General features: G+C 40.8%; 1 protein-coding gene across 1 annotated transcript in view; it reads right to left on the bottom strand.

The window, feature by feature from the left end:
* Positions 1-1,548: 1,548 nt before the first annotated feature.
* The window catches only part of LOC309550301 (vomeronasal type-2 receptor 26-like), a gene marked incomplete at both ends in the record, with an annotated part of 117,672 nt that continues 94,578 nt past the window's right edge, over positions 1,549-24,642 (bottom strand). The window contains 2 exons of the mRNA XM_082250703.1: positions 1,549-2,450; positions 3,647-3,770. Coding sequence (XP_082106829.1) covers positions 1,549-2,450; positions 3,647-3,770 — 1,026 coding nt within the window. The remainder of the gene's footprint in view (positions 2,451-3,646; positions 3,771-24,642) is intronic.

The raw sequence follows: 24,642 nt of genomic DNA on the forward strand, positions 1-24,642 counted from the left end.
ACTAGATCTGGTAAGTGATCCAATCTACTTACTTACACTGGGAGGAAATCGATGATACGGCCAATCACGCCTAAGCACTTTGCACCTTCGAATTTGAAGACTCACCTTCACTAAGGACTCTATATATAAAAAAAAAAAATTCTTGAGCACTAAAGTCACCTTTTATTCTGGACTATTTATTATTCATATTCATTTTTATTATTGTTGATTGTACCTGCTATATATATGGTTTTTATCCACCAGTCACATATGCACTACTTTGCACCTATCCAATTACCTACTAGGATGTTTTGATTATTTATATAATAAATTATTTATTTATTCATATATTTGATACACAATGCTTGATTGATACTATATACTTGCCATAGAGATTGGTACGGCTAACGCTATCCACCAGTCATCTATTAGCAAGCGCTGTATTTGGTCTTCCCATAAGACCATTCATCTCTCAGCATATCTTTATTGTACAGCAGCTGCATATCCATCCATTTATATTCAACTTTAGGCACATAGGTATCAGTACCTTTATTTCATTTATTCCCTTGGCGCGAGGAATATACTCTGTATATTTTTTATATAAATCAACCCCGTAGCCTGTGCAGAGAGCAGAGCTGTGGGAGGGACCTAGCAGGTCCTCTAATTAGAGGCTTCCTCCAGATAACTACTGGAGGGGGAAGAGACAAGACCGGTCCCCCTGCACAAGGAGAGGGAAAAGCAGCAACTGGTCCTTATTACAGGACACTCCTGCACAGAGGCAAAGTGCAAGAATTGTTTCAATGCTGGATTACAATGCAAATACACTGTATGTAAGAAATACATGTTACATACCAAGATTTAAGTAACAATATGCATGCCCCTTGGTATATATACACGAAAACGTCTAGAGTTCAGCTTTAAGAATCATTAAAGTTTAAGTTTATTTTATTTATCTTGTTTTACATTTAACTAGCACATAAAATCATTTGTTTATTATGTCTACTTATCAGATGATCAAGAGTCGTTTATAGGCTTATGCACATGGTAGAATATGGCCATGCAATTTAAAATGTGTTGCATACAGCCACCTGTACAAATGAGTTACAGGCTACAGCCATAGGCAGACTGTCTGCATCCAGGGCTGTACGTCTATACGGTTATGTATACATACACAAACATATTACCATACACGCCTGTATGTTTATTCATGTTTACTCTAGGACCCGCACATACCTGCGTACATCTATATCCTAAAATTAATTTATACAGAAGGCAGTATGCAACACCTATTGCTCCCATATGCTGGTTTACATTATACAAGTCTTTACATTTTTTTTCTTTTTTAAAAGTCCACAGTGGTTACTTGCATTATTCTATTCTTCTAATATATAAATATATATATATATATATATATATATATATATATATATATATATATATATGTATATATATACAGTATATACCGTATATATATATATATATATATATATATATATATATATATATATATATATATATATATATATATATATATATATATATATATTTATTTACCAATGGCGCTGTGTACTATTTTCTTCCCAGTAAAGAAGTTTTGGAATTTAGTTCTGGTCTCCATAGGATAATATAGCATTTTGGAAGAAATATACAGCCTAAGACTCCAGCACTGGAACTCAGTATGGCAAATATTTCCACAGCCACCATGTACTTCCCTCTGGTGCTCAGATAGACCGGTATTATGGCAATCCACACACTGCAGAACACCAGCATGCTGAAGGTGATGTATTTGGCCTCATTAAAACTGTCTGGTAATGTCCTCACCATGAAAGCAAGAAAAAAACTCACAGCTGCCAACAACCCCTTGTAACCAAGAACAGAATAAAACCCAATAACTGATCCTTCATTACATTGAACGATGATCTTGTCCTGATAAGAAGTGGTGTCCAGATCCTGGAAGGGAGGAGAGATAGACAACCAGATGACACAAATTATAACTTGGATGAATGAACCAAAGATGACTATGGAGTTAGAAAGTTTGGTTCCGATCCAAAGTTGCCACAGACTGCCAGGTTTGGTGGCCCTAAAAGCTACATAAACCATGATGGTTTTGGCAAGGACACAACAGATGGCAATCGTGAAGAGGATTCCAAATGAGGTTTGGCGTAACATGCAGGATATATCATTAGGACATCCCAGGAAGAAAAAGACACAAAGCAAGCTCATCATGATGGAGACCAGAAGGGTGAAGCTCAGGTTCCTGTTGTTGGCTCTTACAATGGGGGTATCTTGATGTGAAATAAAAACCAGTAATATCAGTCCAGTCAAAGCACAAAGAATAGAGGAGGAGAGGGCAAAGACCATTCCTATAAGGTCATTAGAGTAAGACAGGAAATCCAGCAGTTTCGGAACACACTGATCCTTCTTCTCATTGGGCCATTCGTCATATCTGCATTGCTGGCAGTTTTCACTGTCTGGAAAAAAAACAAGACACAGAAATTATGTTTTATAAAATTCTGTGATATACAGTATCTCACAAAAGTGAGTACACCCCTCACATTTTTGAAAATATTTTATGATATCTTTCATGTGACAACACTGAAGAAATGACACTTTGCTACAATGTAAAGTGGAGTAAAGTGTATGGTCTTGGCCACCGTGCTGAAGCTCAGTTTCAGGGTATTGCAATCTTCTTATAGCTTAGGCCATCTTTATGTAGAGCAACAATTCTTTTTTTTAGATCCTCAGAGAGTTCTTTGCCATGAGGTTCCATGTTGAACTTCCAGTGACTAGTATGAGAGAGTGAGAGCGATAACTCCAAATTTAACACACCTGCTCCCCATTCACACCTGAGACCTTGTAACACTAACGAGTCACATGACACCGGGGACGGAAAATGGCTAATTGGGCCCAATGTGGTCATTTCACTTAGGGGTGTACTCACTTTTGTTGCCAGCTCTTTAGACATTAATGGATGTGTGTTGAGTTATTTTGAGGGGACAGCAAATTTACACTGTTATACAAGCTGTACACTCACTACTTTACATTGTAGCAAAGTGTCATTTCTTCAGTGTTGTCACATGAAAAGATAGAATAAAATATTTACAAAAATGTGAGGGGTGTACTCACTTATGTGAGATACTGTATACAATTGGTGATCATTAGCAAATGCTTGGTCTAATTGGTTAATTATACACCTGACTCTAATCCTACAAAATCCCTGTCTTTGTGCAAGTGTAAAAAGTGTACAAGTGTAAGAACGGATGCTGGTTTGAAGCCAAAAGAGTGGTCACACCAAATATTGGTTTGATTTAGATGTTTCTTCTGTTCGCTCACTTTGTGTTTTGTAAACTGTTAAAAATAAATAACTCAAATATTTTTTTTTTTTTAAAGCATTCTTACTTTACAGAACTTCTTCACACCTGCCTAAAACTTTTACACAGTATTGTATATTTAATAATTATCATGCTGAAACAATCTGAATGCTTTATATGCTGACATTAGTGTGAAATGGAATATTTTCAGCCCAATGTGCTTAAGAAATAGTGATTGGTAAAGGTGGTTTGAAGTTTACCATTTCAACCAGCTCAACTAAACAACTATTCGTTATAAATGTATATTTATAGAACAATGGTTTGGATAAATATATACATTATAAATGTCCTAATACCGCTAACATTGGATATTTCCCCCTCGGAGCACTGGACACAGTCATAACAGCAGGTGTGTCTCCCGGATCTTGGGACTTTCCTGGTTCCTGGCAAACAGTTTTCTGAACACTGAGACTGTGGGATCTGCAAATTAATATTATTATTATTCAAAATGTATATAGCGACAACAGTTTGTGCAGCTCTTTACAATATAAAGTGAGACAGTACAGTATCTTAGCGAAGGTTGGCATGGTAGCCCTGGGCTCTAAATGGCCTTATCCTTGGATTGCTCAGAAGGTGCAATGAGATAGGTAGGAGGAGGATGTAAAGTGGCTTTAACAAAAAAAATCATCATGTGATCATTTGACGGAACCGATTGGCTTCCTTTCACCAAACAGTGCCTCCTGCCTTTCAAACTGTTCCGAGCAGAAGAGAGCTAATATCGGCCCTTTTTAACCAAATCATCATACACAGATAAGGATAGAACCAAAAAAATTACTGTTTATTGAAACTCAGACCTGCCCTGCTGCTAAGTAGAATCTATAAGCTGTCTGTAGGCAATCTCCAGCTACCATTCCTGAATGGCTATAAACTCCAAATCTTCCTGTGCCTAGAGTCTCTGTACTCCAAGATTTCCTGTAAACGCCACTCCAGATTGCTTCCAAAGTTAGGCTCCTTGGACAGCCTCTAGTACAACAGCCCCAGGCTGCTGGAGCCAAAGTCTTCTGTCAGATTGTTGTCCTCTGTCCATGGGCACACTTGGGCTACATACCAGCAGAGGGCTCTGTAGCGCTCGTCGAACCGCATCTCTGCCTGGACCAGCCTGCTTAACTCAGCTGTCCACTCCTTGTGCGGTTGTTTCTCCAATAACAGTATTTACACTAATTACTGCGACCAGTACTTTTCCTGGATAGAGGGGAGAATTTTTCCCTGGTGGCACTGCTCATGGGCTAGCGCTTCCTTCCTGGACCAGCCTGCTTAACTCAGCTGTCCACTCCTTGTGCGGTTGTTTCTCCAATAACAGTATTTACACTAATTACTGCGACCAGTACTTTTCCTGGATAGAGGGGAGAATTTTTCCCTGGTGGCACTGCTCATGGGCTAGCGCTTCCTTCCAGAGTTGCCAGCGAACAGAATCATACCATCCCAGCAGGACCTGCACTGACATTGGTCCCCTGTGCTGTACCGGCATTTCTTGCAGCCTCCTCATGAATTCTTCTTCCATGGTGGCTGGAATTTGTACCTCTCCTCTCCTGCTATCTGGACCTTGGATCCCAGTGGTGGTTTGGATGTTCCAGACTGCAGGATACATCCCACTGCTTGCCACCAAATGTGACCAAATGTGACAGAAGCAATTGGCGCCCCAATTAGGTGCTTCCTTATGCCAAACTGTGCCTTCTGCCCTTCAAACCGTTCTGTTCCGAGCAGAGCTAATACCAGCCCTTTTTACCCCAATTATCGTACACTGACAAAATACTTAACAATACGCACATAACAAACCCCACCCCACCTCAGACTATCCAGTAACAGTCTAAAAGACAAACTCCTACAATACTCCAGCAGTCTAAAAAGGTTGAATTAAGTTAACTTCATAGATTTCTTAAGGGATATTGTTGATAAATATTTATGTCCCAAGTGAAGGAGCCTCTCCAACCCAGTCTGCAGGAGGGTCACCATATTGCCTCTGACCATTAACCTGTACACAATGAATATTACCTCTTTCCATTCACTCCAGAAGGAAAGCTTTATTGTCCTTATTCAGAGAAGTAATCCAAACAATGCTATCAGCGTCCATTGAGTGGTGGTCCATCATTAGAGAATGATCTGCTCTCTCCATGGGCCATATTCAGTGGGTAGGAGGCTTGCCCCTAGTCCTCTCCAGAAGCCTCTGTGGTGGCTGGGTCTGTTACAGATCATATCACTTGATAAAAACAGTATCTAAGAGGGAAGTGTCAATTTTAAAGGTTTTATTCATGCAATATATGATGTAATTTAAAAGAGTGCATCTTGTATGGGATCAACAAGTAGGAGTTGCTTCGCATGTCGCAAAAATGTATTACGTGTTTCATGGAACTAGTTTCACTTCCTCAGACAAAATAACCAACATCAATCCTTGCAGTTTTATATACAGGTCTCATTTTTGCTTCTCTTGTCCCCCAACTCATCATACTGTAAAGTATTTGCCAACCAAATTTTTTCCCACCAAAAAGTGTTAAAACTAAAGGAGGGGAAGCTGAGCCCCCCCCCACCCCCACATGGCAGGGAGACCAATATGATGGTCTGTGAGAGGATCAGCAGATGTCTGTAACGCTCCTGCGTTTTTATTCTAGTGTGCTGGATTTGCAGCTGCAGAAACTCCACTCAGTAGTCGTGTAGAGATGTGTTAAATTACCAGATCCAACTCTCCAGACTCATCATTGTGGTCTGGCCTGCTTCAGCATATACAAACATTCAATAAGATGTTCCTGGAGTGGTAGAATGTATACGGTGGTATAGAGGTGATGTGCTGAGGGGACAGGAATGAACAGTGATAGTAATGTTCAGGAGAGTAGTAGATGGTAACAGGTAGAATGCAGATAGGTTAGTAATCATGTATGGTAACAGGTGGTAGGGGACAGCAGATGATATATACAGGAGAGACTAACCTAGTGCAAGAATAGATGGTAGTAGGCTCAAGAGCTAGCAATCTGTATAACAGTGCAGATGATAGAATGGTAATGCATGGATAGTAACAGTCCTTAGTGTGCAGAAGTAGATAGTGTAAGTAAGTTATGAAGGAATCCCCTGTGGGGTACTTATCACTAGTGAGGTTAGTAAGCAGAAGGGTCCGGTAGAGAGAGAGTGATCCGGTAGCGAGATACGGGATCAATAGCGTGGTTCCGGTCTGTTCCAGGTAAGGGGTTTAGCTGGAGGCTCCGGCAGCATAGGACAAGGCTTGTTAAGCATGCGGTTTGAACGAACAATGTGAGAGAGAAAGCCGGCGATTGAAATAGCCGCTCAGAGCGGCGCTCAGTGATGATGTCATGCGGCTTAAAGGTATATGCGTTCCACCTAACTAAAAAGGTGGGATGCAATATACAAGGGAAAATGGGCAATAAGGGTAATGAAGGTACCAGAATCTTACAATGTCTCTTCCACCATGCATTGATGGTAATCACTAGGTAAGTGTACATACCGCAGATCAGAGCTTTTTTTCTCAGACAATAGGTGCAGGAACTTCTCCCTTCTAAGTCTCTCTTTGTCTCTGCCCCCTACCCACCCCCTGAGCACTGTATATTGGCTCAACCCCCTCCCACCTCCCAGTACTGCCCCTTTTAGAGAAAACAGAACCAAGTATCATTTAGTGCTACTAAGTAATTTGTATGGAATTTGATAAATCCCATCTCGGCAACAATAGATCCACCACAAAAACAATAGATCCCCCACACAGCAACAGAACCCCCCCCCCCCGCAACAAAATACCACCCTAGCATCTATAGAGCCTCAGCAGCAACAACAGATCTCCCAGCAGCCAGCAACAATAGACCTGTCCCTCAACAGTAGATCGCTCCCGGCAACAATTGACCCCCCCCAGCAACATAAGACCCCCTCAGCCGACAAAAATAGACTTATCAAGCAACAATAGACCCCCACAAAAATACATCCTCACCAGTGACAATAGATCCCCCCCCCCCCGCAGCCAACTTCAATAGACCCTCCAGCACACCCTGCCATAAAATACATTCAGTGCTACAGGTGCCGGAACTGCGCTCCCCCACGTTCCCGCTGAAAAAAAGCCCTGCCGCAGATTATATTGTCTTACTCTTGAAATCTGGTTCTATTTTTGGGGTATGGATATACCTTGGCTTTTAACACTTTCAACAGAAAAAAGGTCCCATAACCATTACTTTATGGGAAGGAAAACAGATAAAGCCCCGCCCCCCCCTTTCCCTAACTATGCTGGTATAATTGCACTGTATATAGAACCTTTGTTTTATCTGTTACCTTGTTGTAGAACATGTACTCTTACCCACTCATTAACCATCAATGTGTGATCAAAATGTGATTGCTGTGATACATTGAATTGGACTTTTTACCAAAGAAGTGGCTTGGCTTATATATTTTATTGCAACAATAATAAGCTATAACTTTTAGAGGTGCTCTAATTTTTAAAAAAATCCTTTAAAGCCCATGTCTTTTTGAGCATTGTAGCTGTGGCGAAACACGTTTGACTTTCAGAACTAGGCTGTCATTTAGATGGAGGGCAGATATTATGATACACTTCTTCTTTGACTGGAATTGACAAAGCAAAGGTGCTGAGGTAACCACTATACGAATACCAGCCCATATACCTGATATGGCCAAACCCCAATAAAAGAAAGCAGATCCACAGGCAGAGACTAAGGGTGAAAATGCGAGGAGCTGAGGAGCAGATACATAGTTGGTGTCCAGGCAAGGATTAATATTAATGTAGTGTGGATTATTTTATTTAGTCACATTTTTTTTTTTATGGGAGTTAGCAGGCAGCTCTCTTCATCGTAAGACTGTCATAAGTGGTCCTTAAGGAGGAAAGAGGCAGGGTACATGATAGAAGCACCACTCCACTTGTAAAAGTCCAGAATGAGATGGTATTTGTAGCCAAAAGAAAAAGTTATCAAGTTTTGGGGGTTGCAAATGTCCTCTTTTTCAGGGCTGGATAAGAACAGAACCTTGACATCTGGATTGGGCTGATGACCAACTCGTGGAAGCAACCTTCAGTTTCCTTTAGCGCTGCCAAACATAAAATATCCTGGATCATGGCTCAGGAACAAGTAGTGGCGATCCTGCTTGATAAAGTTTCCAAATTTGAATTGATATGGGAACCATGGGCTAGATTTAATCACATATCAATTTAATCGTTGGATTTCCCAGCTCCAATTGTTCCCCCGGTGATCATTTTTCTTCTCCCCTCCTTCCTCTCACTTTCCTTTTCCCTCCTCCTTCACTATTCTTACCCCCTCTACCTCTCCTAGACTAATTTCAAAACTATTCTTACATAGGGCTGTTTCCTTTTTCCATAATTATGCATATTATCCCGCTTTCTCTCTTGACCCCAGTAAAGAACATAGGTTTCCTCATTCTGGAGGAACTCCTCTATACTACCTTATGTGTGGTACATCCTGGATCCCCAATGTTTCGCAACCTCTTTCGGTTGCTGGGGACCAGGCACGTCAACTGGATTTGTGACACTCCCGGGGGTCAGAGACTTGAGTGGTTCTTTATCGTTTTTAGATTCAATCTAAACCGGCACAATTGACTAGAGTCATTGTTCCCTTTTCTTTTATTATTTATTTTCAAAATACTCTTTTGGTATACACGATATTTTAGTTCTAGGGTTGTGACATGACTCAGTAGTGAGGAGGGGGGTCCTCACTCTTTCGAGACAGGCGTTAACTGGTCGGTTGTTGTTATGATTATCTGTCATATGCTCTGCATTTCTTGTATTGGATAAAATGTCACTTCTCCTGTAGTCAGGTAGTCTTGCTGTCTCACTACTGCTATGTTTTTTTGTTCTTGTTATTTTGTATGACCTTTTTATTCTCAATGAAATATATTGAAAACGAGATCTGGATTGGGCTGAAATGTCAGGATGATGGATTTTTAGTGCTGGGCTCTGTTAAAGCTTATTTCAACACGGGTTTTGCCAAGTCCAGACCCCAATCTTCTTTACTTATCCAGCCCCGAAGAAGAGGTAACCTCTGAAATGTGCTGAGTTTCCTTTTTATTACAAATATATTCCCGTTCTGGACTTTTACAAGTGGAGTGACACATCAATTCTCTATCCTATTTCCAGGAAGGGGTCAAATAAGCCAGAAAAAGGTTTAGGATAAAGGTCAACAACCAAGGTTGATACAGGGAATGACACTATGATTAGAACAACGATTTAGCAAGGACTGTGCCAAACAGAGCCAAGCTTGGCCAATGAACAGGAAGTAGGAAGGGGTTTAAATAGTGAGAAGAGTTTGTGATTGGTTGTGAAGAAGACCAGTGAAAAACCTGGGAGGGTACAAGGAAATCAAAATGAAAAATAAAGGCTGACTTCCTAGCAGCAAATCCTAATAATTTTTTTGATATTTACTCTGGAGGTAGCTTTGTTCTGGATCAGACTTCTATATATTCTCTGCTAGTTTATTTTCCATTAGAGTAGTATTTATTAAGCCTTATTCTAAGCCAAAATGTGGTCTTTTAGTTCATTCTTAAGGGCGTCTGTCAGTTCAGCCTTTAAAAGTTGATCACACAGCAGTCATGTAGGTCTAAGAAGAATGGTAGCCACCAGGCTTAGTCTGGTATACAATAGGGTGACATACAATAAAATTATTTTTTATGTTTTTTTTTTTTTTTTTAATTAAATCAGGTTCAGATCTGAGTTTGGAATCACACATCTCTTTCAACCTTTTACATTAATAAATGATAGCTCTTTCCAATCTAAGCCTGCTTCTTCATGACACAGGTGACATGTTCACACTATTGATGTCTGGTCAGGTAAGGTTGTTGTGACCTGAGATTGATTCACAAAATGAAAGTTGTGGAAAAAACAATGTTGGAGATTTGCTGTCATTTTATCTTCTTATCTTCTGTAATAGCCAAGATTATCAATACAGTAAAAAAAAAAAAAAAAAAAAAAAAAACACTGGTAATATAATATTTGAATAATATATCTAACCTCATTACTACCATTCTTCCATAATATGTTTTGTACATTGATTGAGAAGTTCTGGTGAAGTCCACCTGCAGCCAACATATGACCAACATGTGCAATGATCAGATGCCCATCATTTAAACTTCTCCAATTCACAATTTTAAACAGGGTGACATATTCCCCGTTTTTATCAAAAAGTAGGTCACCATTTATACTCCTCTGATGTTTTATCCAGTAGTGAAGCTGTTAAATAATAAAAGAGAACACTTACAATGCCATCATTCTTCACAGCCATCAGTTAGTTGTTGTTTGTTGTTTACAGCATCACGTGCATTAAAGGGGACCTGTACTCAGTGGGGAAGCTAGACATTCTTTCACCCAGGGCAAAGATTCAGTTTGGTGCCCCCCCCTCCCCCCATGGTGTCAGTAGAGCAGTAGACAGTGTCAGCCAGTAGAGTAGTGGACGGTGCGTGTCAGTAGGGCAGTAGCTGATATCAGTAGGGAAGTTGACAGTGGCAGTGGGGCAGTTAACGGTGTCAGTAGGGCAATTGACAGTATTGGTCTGGCAGTGGACAGTGTCAGTAGGCAGTAGCTGATATCAGTAGGGCAGTGGTTGCTGTCAGTAGGGCAGTTGCACTTCCTGCAAATACTGAACCCACATGCTGAGTTGACCTAAACAACAAGACAGAGTGGTACAGTGTGCGCGTTTATATACATCCCGCACCCATCTCACTTTCCTCAGCCTCAATCTCCTCCTAATCCCTGTGGACATTTCCCAGAATCCTGACCCTCCATTTTTTAACTGAAACCCCATATCAGGCACCCTTCCCCTAATCTTATGTGCCCTCTGGAATGTCCACTTCTTCTGTAACAAGCTCACATATGTGCATGACCTTTTTATCTCCTATTGCTTTAACATACTTGCCATTACTGAAAACTGACTTCAAGACTCTGACTCTGCTTCTCCTGCTGCCCTCTCCCATTGTGACCTCCACTGGACTCCCTCACCCAGACCGAGTGGATGGAAAGGAGGTGGAGTTGGATTCCGTCTATCCTCACAGAGCAACTTCCAACTCCTTCCTACCCCTCCCTCTCTTGCTCTCTCTTATTTTGAGACACACTATATTGATCTGTTTTCTCCAATATCTCTCAGTGATTTATTGGCCTCCTAAATTTACTTCCTGGTTACACTACTTTTTCTCCTCTGAAATAGTGTTAATTTAGTCAATGAAAATATTTTTGTTGGCTAAATAAACACTATTTTAGTCTACTAAAATACAACTAAAACTAAAACAATTCAGATGACTAAAATACAACTAAAATTAAAATATAATTTTAGTCAAAGGACTAAAATACAACTAAAACTAAATTAACAAGAAAAGAATATCAGGCATAAATATTAAAGCGGAGTTCCGGCCACAAAATCGTTACTTTAGATTTTGTGGCATCCGCTTCCTTATTGTCACCTGTAAAAGGATAGGATATTCCCCTTTTTTTTTTTACTTACCTTGTTTCAGAAGAAAATATACTCACCTGTAAGGATGATCAAACTTTTGAAAAGTTCGGTTCGGCCAGAACATCCGAACTTCCCGAAAGTTCGGCCCGGAATTCAGAACCCCATTGAAATCAATAGGACCCGAACTTCGGTAATCAAAAAACACCATTTTGAAGCCCCAAAACCCAATAAATGCCCCTAAAAAGTGCCTAGGGTTCTGGGTCATGCCCCGTTAACTATGAATCACACAAAAAAAAGTTCTTAAAAATTGTCATTTTTGATAAAAAATCTGATTTTTGTAAGATCTTACTGTAAAATCCTTTTCTCTTAGCTCATTGACAGACGTAGTCTTCTTGATTCACAAGAACTGGTTATGTTGTCTCCGCAGGAGCAGGACTAGGCAGAAAGAAAAAACGTTCTGGCTCCACCTTAGGGGCAGTCCCTGAGGGTATATCCTCCCTCTCTCTGCTACAAGGCATCAGTTCTGTCACAAAGCAGCAACAGAGAATTTAACCCAACCCAACTCAATGATAGAGGGGCGGGTACTACGTCTGTCAATGAGCTAAGAGAAAAGGATTTTACGGTAAGATCTTACAAAAATCCGATTTTCTCTGTCGCTCATTGACAGACGTAGTCTTCTTGATTCACAAGAACTGGGACATCCAGAAGCAGTGCCACAAATGAGGGGTGGGATTGACCGAAATCAAAATCCAATCTAGAAGGCCCAACCGGTGCCACACTAGAAGTTTTAAAGGCTCATTATAAACAAAGAATGAGACTCAAATGAAAATTTCCAACGGAAAAAAACCCTCGAGGTAGACCACTGGTCTCCTCAAATGGCGGCCTGCAAAACCTTGCGGCCAAACGAGGCATCAGACGATGCCATTACATCAACTTTATAATGTTTTGTAAAGGTATGCACCGACGACCAGGTAGCCGCCTTGCACACCTGGACCACTGACGCCTGATGGCGAAAGGCCCATGACGCACTAAGTGCCCGAGTGGAGTGCGCCTTAACAGGGAACGGGGGCTCCCGACCCTTAATAGAATAAGCCTGTACCACCGTCTGTCTGATCCATTTGGAAATTGTCGCGGCAGATGCAGGCAACCCCTTTTTGTGTCCATCCGGGATCACAAAAAGTGAATCCGTCTTGCGAAACGAGTCTGTCGTTTTCAAGTATACCCTGATCGCCCGGACCACATCCAAGGAGTGTAAAGCAAACTCCCGAGGATGACTGGGCTTAGGACACAGGGAAGGTAATACAATTTCTTCATTCAGATGAAATTCTGAAACCACTTTTGGTAGGAAGGATGGATTTGGACGAAGAACCACCTTATCTCTATGAACCACCAGATATGGGGAACGACAAGATAAAGCGGCCAGTTCTGACACCCTGCGTGCAGAAGTGATAGCCACCAAGAAGGCCACCTTCTGGGACAACGTAGGTAGAGGAATCTCCCTAATATCTTCAAAGGGAGGTTCTGAAGAACCGACAATACTAAATTAAGATCCCAGGGTGGTAACGGCGCGCGCACTGGCGGAGCCAGATGTCGCACCCCCTGGATGAAATTCCGCACCAAGGAATGAGTAGCCAAAGGCTTCTGAAAGAAGATAGCTAATGCTGAGACCTGACCCTTGATAGTGCTCAAGGCCAGTTTCTGCTCAACCCCTTGTTGCAGAAAAGCTAATATTCGACTAACCGAATAAGACCGTGGACGGAACCCCAGAGGTTCACACCATGCAATGTAGGACTTCCATGTACGATGATAAATCTTTCTGGAAGTCGCTTTCCTTGCTTTAACTAGAGTAGGAATAACTGAAGCTGACAATCCCTTGTCCTTCAGCACCTGGGTCTCAATAGCCAGGCCGTTAAAGCCAGCGATCGTAAAGCAGGATGGAAGATCGGTCCCTGAGACAGTAGGTCCTCCCTGAGAGGAAGTCTCCACGGGACGTCCGCCACCAGTCTGACCACGTCGGCGTACCAAGCTCGGCGAGGCCAGTCCGGAGCTACCAGGATTACTGGAATTCCTTCCTCCTCTATCCTGCGAAGAAGTCTTGGCAGTAACCCGAGAGGAGGGAAGGCATACATTAGCTGGTATTGCCCCCACGGGGCGATCAGTGCGTCTGCGGTCTCTGCTAGAGGATCGCGGGAGCGAGCCACGAATCTCTGTACTTTCCTGTTGAATCGTGATGCCAACAGATCCACATCCGGGGTGCCCCACCGTAGGCACAACTGGTGGAAAACTTCTGGATGGAGGGACCATTCCCCCTGATCCAGAGTCTGACGGCTGAGATAATCTGCCTGCCAATTCTCCACCCCCGGAATGAACACCGCAGAGATAGCTGGAACAAATCGTTCCGCCCAGTGAAGAATGCAAGCCACTTCTTTGGCCGCTCGGACACTCTTGGTGCCCCCCTGGTGATTGACATAAGCCACGGCCGTGGCGTTGTCCGACTGGATCCGAAGCAGGCTGCCCTGGAGCTGCTCGGTCCAGTGAATCAGACAAAGTCTGATCGCTCTCAGTTCCAATACATTTATCGGCAACCTGGATTCTTCCAGGGACCAAAGTCCCTGGACAGATAACTGACCGAGAATTCCTCCCCATCCGGATAGACTGGCATCCGTGGTCACTATCGTCCAATATATTGGCAGAAATGACTTTCCCTGGCTGAGCATCGGAGACCGAAGCCACCAGACCAGAGACTCTCTGGTCTGTTTGCTCAATCGGATCCGATTGTTCAGGGATTCCGGATTCCGATTCCATCTGAGAAGAATCTCTTGCTGAAGAATTCGGGTATGGGACTGGGCAAATGGGACTGCTTCGAAGGAAGCCACCATCAACCCCAGAACCCTCATGCAAGTTCGAAGAGAAGACCAGCTGTTGGATAGTAACAACTGGACTGCTGATTGAATCTTCCGGAGTTTCCCTACCGGAAGGAAAACTCTTGACCTGACTGTGTCTAGAATTAGACCCAGATATTCGAGCCTCTGGGTGGGAACCAGAAATTACTTTTGCTGGTTCACCAGCCACCCGAATTCCTGTAAAGAAATTATAGTAATTTCTATGTTTTGTAGCAGGGTCTGAGGAGACTCTGCATGAAGCAGGAGATCGTCTAGGTAACCTAGAATCGATATGCCTCTATGGCGCAGTAGTGCCAACATTGGGGCCAACACCTTCGTGAAGACCCGAGGAGCCGTGGCGAGACCGAAAGGTAACGCCACAAACTGATAGTGGTTCTCTTCTACGGAAAAGCGTAGAAACCGCTGATGTCCTGCGAAAATGGGAATGTGAAGATAGGCGTCCTTGATGTCTATGGACGCTAGGACATCCCCTGGATGCAGGAAGGCTGCTACTGTGCGAATGGATTCCATCTTGAATTTCCTTATGTTGAGAAAGGAATTGAGTGCCCTTAAGTCCAGAATTGGACGCACTTTGCCCTCCTTCCTGGGTATTGTAAATAGGTTTGAATAAAACCCTTGAAAACGTTCTGTCCAAGGAACGTGGACTACCACTCCTTGTTGTAGTAAATCCGTGACTGCTCTCCGCAGATCTTCTAAACGATCCGGGGATAGTCGGATATTGGAAGGGAAGAATCGCGCCGGTGGGAGAGATCGAAACTCGATCTTGTACCCTGACCTTATGACTTCGCAAACCCACTTGTCCGGGATTCTGGAAAGCCATGGATCCGGGAACCGGCGAAGACGTCCCCCCACCCCAATTATGGGTGGGGGCGCACCTTCAGGCTTTGGACGATTTATCTTCAGGTCTGGAGGGGACGGGCTTTTGCTTGCCCGACCAACGTCCCCTGAAGCCTCCTGAAGGAGCTTTGGAGGACTTAATTTTTTCACCCGCGGGACGAAAAAACTTTTTGTGAGCAGAGAAAGAAGGCCCTCGTCTTTGACGAGTTCCTTTACCCTTAACATTTTGCGGTAAAAAGGTGCTCTTTCCACCCGTGAGATCCTTAATGATCTCATCTAAGTTGGCTCCAAATAGACGCTCTCCTAAAAAGGGGATATTAGCCAATGCTTTTTTGGAACCTTGGTCGGCTAACCAACCTTTTAGCCACAGTGTACGCCTGAGAACCACTGCTGAAACTGATGCTCGCGCCAATAATGGAGTGGCGTCTAACGCCGCATCACACACAAACTGTAACCCCTGTATCATTTGTTCCAACAAATCTGATACCGCCTGAGGGACCTCTTCTAAGTCCCGGCGTAACCACTTGGTCCATTCAGTTACAGTCTGCGAAACCAGACCAATAGCAATTATTGGTCTGAAAGCTGATCCAATCAAGGAAAACATGGTGCGAGACATAGCTTCTATCTTGCGATCCACTGGATCTTTAAAAGACGGAGCGTCTTCTAATGAAATAACCGTGGCTTTATTCAATCTAGCAATTGGTGAATCCACCACAGGTGGTTCTGTCCATTTCTTAATGAGGGTTTCCTCAAACGGATAACGCCTGTTAATGCGTTTAGAAATAGCAGAGGTGCGTTTTGGCAGACTCCATTCTTCTTTGATTGGATTGCCAAAACATTTGGGCAATGGAAAAACCTTCGCCACTTTGATGCGTTTTTTAGTCCCAAAAGGGATTTCAGTTTCAGCTATTTCCGACGGAATACCTTGTAATCTTAAGGTTTCTTGAACAGATACAATGAGTGCGTTTACCAACGCTTCCTCTCGGGCTATGGCTGATGCCGAAACATCCTCCTCACTGTCTGAAGAGACAGTACCCGAGACACCAATCCCAGATGAAGTACCTGCAACTGCAGAAATAGGCTCAGATTCTGAATCCGAAGTTTCAGATAATAAGGGGTTAGGCGGGGGTCGCTTTCTTGCGCCCTGTCCCTGACAAGCCACTTCCACCCGGGACACAAAAGTTTCCATAATAGCTGACAATGATTCAACCGTCAGTGGGGTGCTGGAGGATCCTGCAGACACCTCGAGGGGATCCGGAGGAGATACATGAGTGGCAGGGTCCATGTTAATTCAGGACACCTCTGCCAGAAAAAACAAAAAACTTTTTTTTTTTTTTTTTTAAATAATAAAAAAAATACCTTTTTTTTTTTTAATGTGTCTCCCCCTAGCGCAATAGCGCCCCTCAGAGTACCTGCTTCTCGATCCCCACAGAGAGAGAGAGGGACCCCCAAGGCTCACCACCCGATGCAGAGAAGTTTCCAACCAACTGCAGTCAGCGTCTGTCTTTTACAGACTGGAAAGAGCTGTGTTAGTTTTCCCGGGTAGAAGGGCGTGGCTCCACCCCCTGTGTACGCCTTCCGGCGTTCCCAGCTCTCCACGAGGTAGCTGGGCTCATCAAACATGGCCGCCCCCATACGGGAGACAATAGACTCCAAAAACATGGCGGCCGGCGTGACCTGAGGACATTCATGCACCCGGTCTACGGCAAAATGGCGGCGGACTGCCGAAATCGTTTTTCCCAGCACATCCACCTGCATCTCTGCTAAATGGCGGTTTATCGATCTGCAGGAGGTACACTACAATTAAGGTAGGATTATACCTCCTATGTCTGCTGTAATACTACAGTCTGCTGGGTAGAGTGTTAGCTCTCAAACCAAGTCCACTTCCCACCAAACACATACTGTATTTACAAGGGGGACTTTTAGTGTCAGATATATACTGACCATGTATGGAGGGGCCCATAATTCATACTGCCTCATAACGAGGAAAAAAGGGAACGTTTACTCACCATACCGAACCGACAGGCACCCTCTCTTCACAATACCCTCTCCACCGGGGTGGGGGGTTGTGGACCACTCCGGACGCCTCGACTCTCTGGTTCCTGGCGTCCAAGCAAGATTTTTAACTCGCAAGGTCAGTCCCTCCAATGGGACTCCGTCGCGGCCGACCCAGCGCGGAGCTCTGGTCTGCACGCGCTCGTAGGCAGAAACCGGGGTGACCACTGGATCTCAACATCCAGCCCGTCGCCCGGCCCCACATACTTACTTGAATGTGTCGCGGCCGACCAAGCGCAATGCAATGGTCTGCGCGCGCTCGTAGGCCGGCTGGGGTGACCACTAGTGTCGCCCAGTCCGGCGTATTTGCTTGAAGATCTCACAGGAAAAAAACACTGGAGAAAACTACCTAAAAAATATTTTTTCTAAAGAAAAAATCTTGCCAGGACCAAAAAGATCCCAGCAAGGAACTTAGGTCCTTACTCCTGACTAGACAGAAAAAAACTGATGCCTTGTAGCAGAGAGAGGGAGGATATACCCTCAGGGACTGCCCCTAAGGTGAAGCCAGAACGTTTTTTCTTTCTGCCTAGTCCTGCTCCTGCGGAGACAACATAACCAGTTCTTGTGAATCAAGAAGACTACGTCTGTCAATGAGCGACAGAGAAAAGAGATTTTTTTATTTTTACTTTGGATTTAGTATCTTTAGTATCTAGTATCTATCTAAAATGTGTGCATGTGAAGTTTCAGCGCTGTAGCATGTCCAGAACCATGAAAAAAAAAAAGATAATTTTTCAGTAGAACAGGGATGTGGTTCGGGAGCCTCCTTTAACTTTAACACCTATATGATCTTTTGTTCTGGTTCTGGACATGCTACAGAGCTGAAACTTCACAGGTACACCTTTTAGACCCCCCAGGCACAAAATCACACAAAAAAAGTTCTTAAAAATTGTCATTTTTGATAAAAAACCCAATTATTGAAAAATTAAAAAAAAATAAAATAAAAAAAAAAAGAGATTTTTTTTATTTTTACTTTGGATTTAGTATCTGTGGGGTCTAAAATGTGTACATGTGAAGTTTCAGCTCTGTAGTATGTCCAGAACCCCCCAAAAATTAGCATTTTCTTATAATTTTTATTAGAACAGGAATACGGCTTCTCTACGGCGTTTTTTCTTGCATTTATCTGGCATTTTTGGAGGCAGGCATGACTTTTTTTGGATTTAGTGTCTGGGGGGTCTAAAAAGTGTACCTGTGAAGTTTCAGCTCTGTAGCATGTCCAGAACCAGAAAAAAGATCATTTTTCAGTAGAGCAGGGATGGTGGGACCCCTCTTTTACACTTATATGATCTTTTTTTGGGGTTCTGGACATGCTGCAGAGCTGAAACTTCACAGGTACACCTTTTAGACCCCCCAGACACAAAATCACACAAAAAAAGTTCTTAAAAATTGTAATTTTTGATAAAAAAGCCAATTATTGAAAAATTAAAAAAAAAATTAAAAAAAAAAAAAAAAAAAGATTTTTTGATTTTTAGAAAACTTTAAGCACAGGAATATGGCTTCTCTGCTGTAACACCTTGCCGGTTTAATAGAAGGCATTTTTTTGGGTTCTTTGCAGTCAGGAAAAACATCTGAACTTGTGTATAGTGGTACTGTGCACAAGTTCTGATGTTTTGCCTGCCTCCAAAACCCCCCAAAAAATGCCAGCAAAAACACACCTGGGCATTTTTTTTTTTGACGCTAGCGTTTTTTTTGGCATTTTTTGGGGTTCTTTTGAGGCAGGCACAACATCTGAACTTGTGTATAGTGGTATATATACACACATACATATATTTATATACACACCTAGACATATATAGGTGTGATAGTAGCAGAAATATATGCTTGCGCTAATGAAATCATTTACAGTAATATATTTCTGCTACTATCACACCTATATATGTCTAGGTGTGTATATAAATATATCTATGTGTGTATATATACCACTATACACAAGTTCAGATGTTTTGCCTGTCTCAAAAGAACCCCAAAAAATGCCAAAAAAAACTCTAGCGTCAAAAAAAAAAATGCCCAGGTGTGTTTTTGCTGGCATTTTTTGGGGGGTTTTGGAGGCAGGCAAAACATCAGAACTTGTGCATAGTACCACTATACACAAGTTCAGATGTTTTTCCTGACTGCAAAGAACCCAAAAAAATGCCTTCTATTAAACCGGCAAGGTGTTACAGCAGAGAAGCCATATTCCTGTGCTTAAAGTTTTCTAATACAAACGATCTTTTTTTTATGGTTCTGGACATGCTACAGAGCTGAAACTTCACAGGTACACTTTTTAGAACCCCCAGATCTGAAATTCAAAAATCAAAAAATCTCTTTTTTTTTTTTTTTTGAATTTTTCAATAATTGGCTTTTTTATCAAACATAACTTTTTTTGTGTGATTTTGGGCCTGATTCATAGTACGGCGAATTGGCGTTTCGGCGTGATTTTGCGAAGCGGCGATTATTTAAGTCTGAAATTGGCATTCAAAGAACGGCGGGCGGAAAATAGCGCCTAGTGTGAGATTCATTAAGATGCAATATGGTCAGAGCGCGACTTAAAACCACGCCAGCTAAAAGCTCGACTAAAGTTTAGCCAAATTTTCCCCTGTACCCCCAAAAATCCCAAATCACTGTGGAAGGTGTGGAAGTCAATTTGGAGATGACTTGCGTTTAAAAAATCTCAAAAACTGACTTAGAAAGAGAGATATCTGCGAAAGTGTGGAAAGGTTAAACAGCTCCTCCAGCCGCGAGCTGCGAACTCGCGAATGTGCGCATGCGCAACGTCAAATTGGCTCAAAAAATTTCGCCAGCGCGATTTTGGGTCAATTTTTTTTTGAATACCGCTTGCAAATCCGCTGTCTCGCCCATAGAAAATGGCAAAAACCGGCGGAATTGGAAAAACATGCACACTTCCAACAAGGGATCCTTTAGTAAACACCATCACATTCCATACACCTTTCCTGCTAACTCCGAAATCATAGCAGTCAAATCTACAGTGTTTATATAGAACCTCCACATTCTCTGAAAAAACCCACAAAATATTACATTGGGGAATTGGTCGTCAGATAGAAAAAAAATAGATGTAAAACATATTTCAAAGAAAGATTAATAGCATTTCACACATATCAAGGAAATGTCACAATTTTGACAATATTTTATGTGTTTCCAAAGAATGTTTTTAGAAATATATTGCAAATACTACCTTTTCTTCCATATGGGTATGGCCAAGTGTTACCATTTTACTACACATTTAACTGAAGGTATATATATATATATCCCTTATACTTGGCTAATTAGCAAAGTATGCCCAACAAACAAATAGAGCTTTAGCTCACAATATTGCTACATATTGACTTTATGGGGCATCTTTTGTATTTTGTTCATGTCTTTGGATTAAAAGTTTGCTGATACACATGCCTTTTTCAAACATGAACAAAATTAATGATGTCAACATTTGGAGGATTGGAGATATCCAAGTGTTGCCCATACAGAGGGCACCTTCCGGATTCGAACTTACAAACCTACAGCAGGAAGGCAGACTCCCTAATCATTGTGCTATTTCTCAGTGAGCGTTGGGTGTTTTCCTCATGCCGTCAAAATGCTCACATGGGAACAGGGGCCATTGAACTGAATAGGATTGGATTTTTTGCCTGTTTTGGGAGCTGATCCTTGAGCTGGACAAATCCCCCTCAAACGCCCCCAAACGGGCTACGTTCACATGTACGTGTTTGTGGTCTGTTTTTGGGGCTTTTGTAGGTGATTTCATATAACAATGCCTGCCCAAAAAATGCATGTCAAAACGCCTGGGAAAACGCCAGCCAAAATGCACATAAGAACGCCTGATATAATTGCCACGCCAAATTTAGGGATGTTCATGAGTGATGAGTCAGATTGTTGGCTTACATATCTGGTCAATCGTCACAATCTCACTTCTCAAATCCCAAAAGGTGTGTTTCAATTGTTTCCCTAAATATATATTTCTCTCTCTCTCACGTAATTGTATATATATGTATGTATTCCTGTATCTAAACATTCTAAATAATGACTAGCAAACTTCAAGAGAGAATTTTTTCAATTCACATATACTATACACACCTACATACATTTCTATTCCTCATTTCTATTTCCCTTGTTTTGGCAACTGAGCATGCTCCAAAACACACAGGATACACACAGTTAATTTTTGGACTGGGCGTTACCATTCTGGGTGTGTTTGCTTGGATTATATATAGCTCACTCAGACATCAGGAAAGATTTGACCTACGAAGAGGTCCAATATATTTGTGTGTCACATGTTTTATGGGTAACATTTTTGGCCCTTTGTTATTTATGGAGGTGAGATTTGGCTGTGTTGTGTGTTGACTCTCTGTAAGTATTTATTGCTGTTAACATAATTCTGTCAATCTGCACATGCATCTGTTGATTATGGGCTCTTTGTCGATGTATATGGTCTAAATGTTGTACAAAGGTTGTTTTGGTTTGAAAAATACAAATGTAATAAACAGCATGTTTCCAATTTTTTTTTGAAAATGTCTTCATGTGTCTAAATAAAGTTTTCTGGTGTCCACAAATGTATGTATTTGTATTTCTTTTTCTAAGTTAAATCTGCTTAATGGTTGTGTATGTTCACTATTCGCGAATTCGCGAATATACAAAACCGCGTTCTCACATTTATACATGAAACCGGAAACGAAACTTTTGCTGCGTGCACACGTTTCCGGAAATTGTCCAGGCCCTGTCGTAAGTGTGCATCATGGCTCCTGCACTGTTTACAGACGAAATCGTGGCATTTGTGTGTAAGGTAAGGAGGGGGTGTGAGTGTGCAGGGTGCGGGATGGGGGATGGTGGCAGGGTGGGTCGCTTATCTAGCGGGTGTGCAAGAAACTTTTGGTCTGCTGATCTGCGCATGCACTTTCTGCCTATTAGACGTGATCTAGAAGCTTCCTGTTATAGAAACTTCCTAGATGTGAACCTGTTCCCTATATATATATATATATATATATATATATATATATATATATATATATATATATATATATATATATATATATATATATATATATATATATATGTATGTGTGTATATATATATATATATATGTATATATATATATATATATATATATATATATATATTATATGTATATATATATATATATATATATATATATATTATATGTGTATATATATATATTATATGTGTATATATATATATTATATGTGTATATATATATATTATATGTGTATATATATATATATATATATATTATATGTGTATATATATATATATATATATATTATATGTATATATATATATATTATATGTATATATATATATATATATATATATATATTATATGTATATATATATATATTATATATATATATATATATATATATATATATATATATATATATATATATATATATATGTATATATATGTATATATATGTGTATATATATGTATATATATGTATATATATGTATATATATGTATATATATGTATATATATATATTAATATGTATATATATATATATATATTATATGTATATATATGTATATATATTATATGTATATATATATATATATATATTAATATGTATATATATGTATATATATTATATGTATATATATATATATATATTAATATGTATATATATATATATATATATTATATGTATATATATGTATATATATTATATGTATATATATATATTATGTGTATATATATAGATGTATGTATGTGTATCTAAAAAATATATATATTAGACAATATATATACTATGTATATATTATATACAATATATATACATTAGATACATTATAGAATGTTATATACCATATATTAGTGTATATAATAGGGAACAGGTTCACATCTCTGAACTTTCTATATAGATATAGATAGGCATACCCTGCTTTAAGTACACTCACTTTATATACAATCGTGAGTAAGGACACAGCTTGTTCAGCTTGCCATGACACTGCTCACAAACCATAAGTGACAGGGATAACAAACTTAGGGAGCAACGACAGGGTACCCAGGTACCCAGGACTACACCATATCCATTTTGTGGCTGGCCAGCTTGCCTAGGTAATCTATCATGTCATAGTCCTGGATCCCCTTAACATGCTCCCACATGGTTTGGGAGTAAGGCTATGTCAATGTGGCCAAAATTTACAATGGAGCTGGTGTATTTTCATGCATCGAGAAAAGAAAAAAGGGATTGCTTCACTTTAAGTACATTTTCAGTTTCCATACATGCCCTGGTCCCATTGTGTACTTAAAGTGGGCTATGCCTGTATATAGATAGATTTGATTCGTTTCAACTTTTACACAAAATGAAACCCAATTATCTGTGACAGATTGCTCTGACGCTTTGGAATCTATCTAGATAAAGACAAATGTATTGACCCTTTTCATATATGCAAGATTAGAAACATTATATTCCCTAAATGCATAATGCAAAAAATTATTGCCTTACATACATCCATACACACTGCAAGCTCGGCCCCGTTTGTCTTGTCTGACACTCTTACCATCATAAGCTGGATCTGCACACAGCAGCTAATTGGTTCACCTGAGATGGAATCAGTGATCACAAAAATCTGGAATGGTCATGTCTTCAAAGGATTGCCTTGAACAAATCACCTCTAAAAGAAACACATGAGTGTATAATCACTTGTCTCAATGGATCACATTCCCAACAGACCCATCTCACACTGCCATATGATAATGAATGGGGGTGTCCATTGCAAGTTAAATACACCCCCAGATCCCATTGCTTTGTTAATTTACAGATCTAACTGGAATCTGATGGCACTGCTGTGAACCACTATGCCATCAAATTCTGCTGGTGACCTTTAAAAAGGATTATGTGTGATTGTGTGGATAATTATGCCACCTTAAATTTGCATCTCCCACATACCATGTGCAACTCTTGCAGGAATTGTGAATCAAGGATAATTCAGCACAGCTTAATGAACAGACACATTGAGGAGTGTAGGAACACACCGTCAGATTACCCGATCACACTATGGGGTTTTAACTCCTCCATAATTTTGCCACTTTGGAAACCAAGTGCTTACTTTATGTATACTTTTTAGACGGAACTACAATTTCTAGTAGGGTGATATCATT

This window comes from Pelophylax lessonae, assembly GCF_965119305.1.
Source record: "Pelophylax lessonae genome assembly, chromosome: 3".
Lineage (NCBI taxonomy): Eukaryota > Metazoa > Chordata > Amphibia > Anura > Ranidae > Pelophylax > Pelophylax lessonae.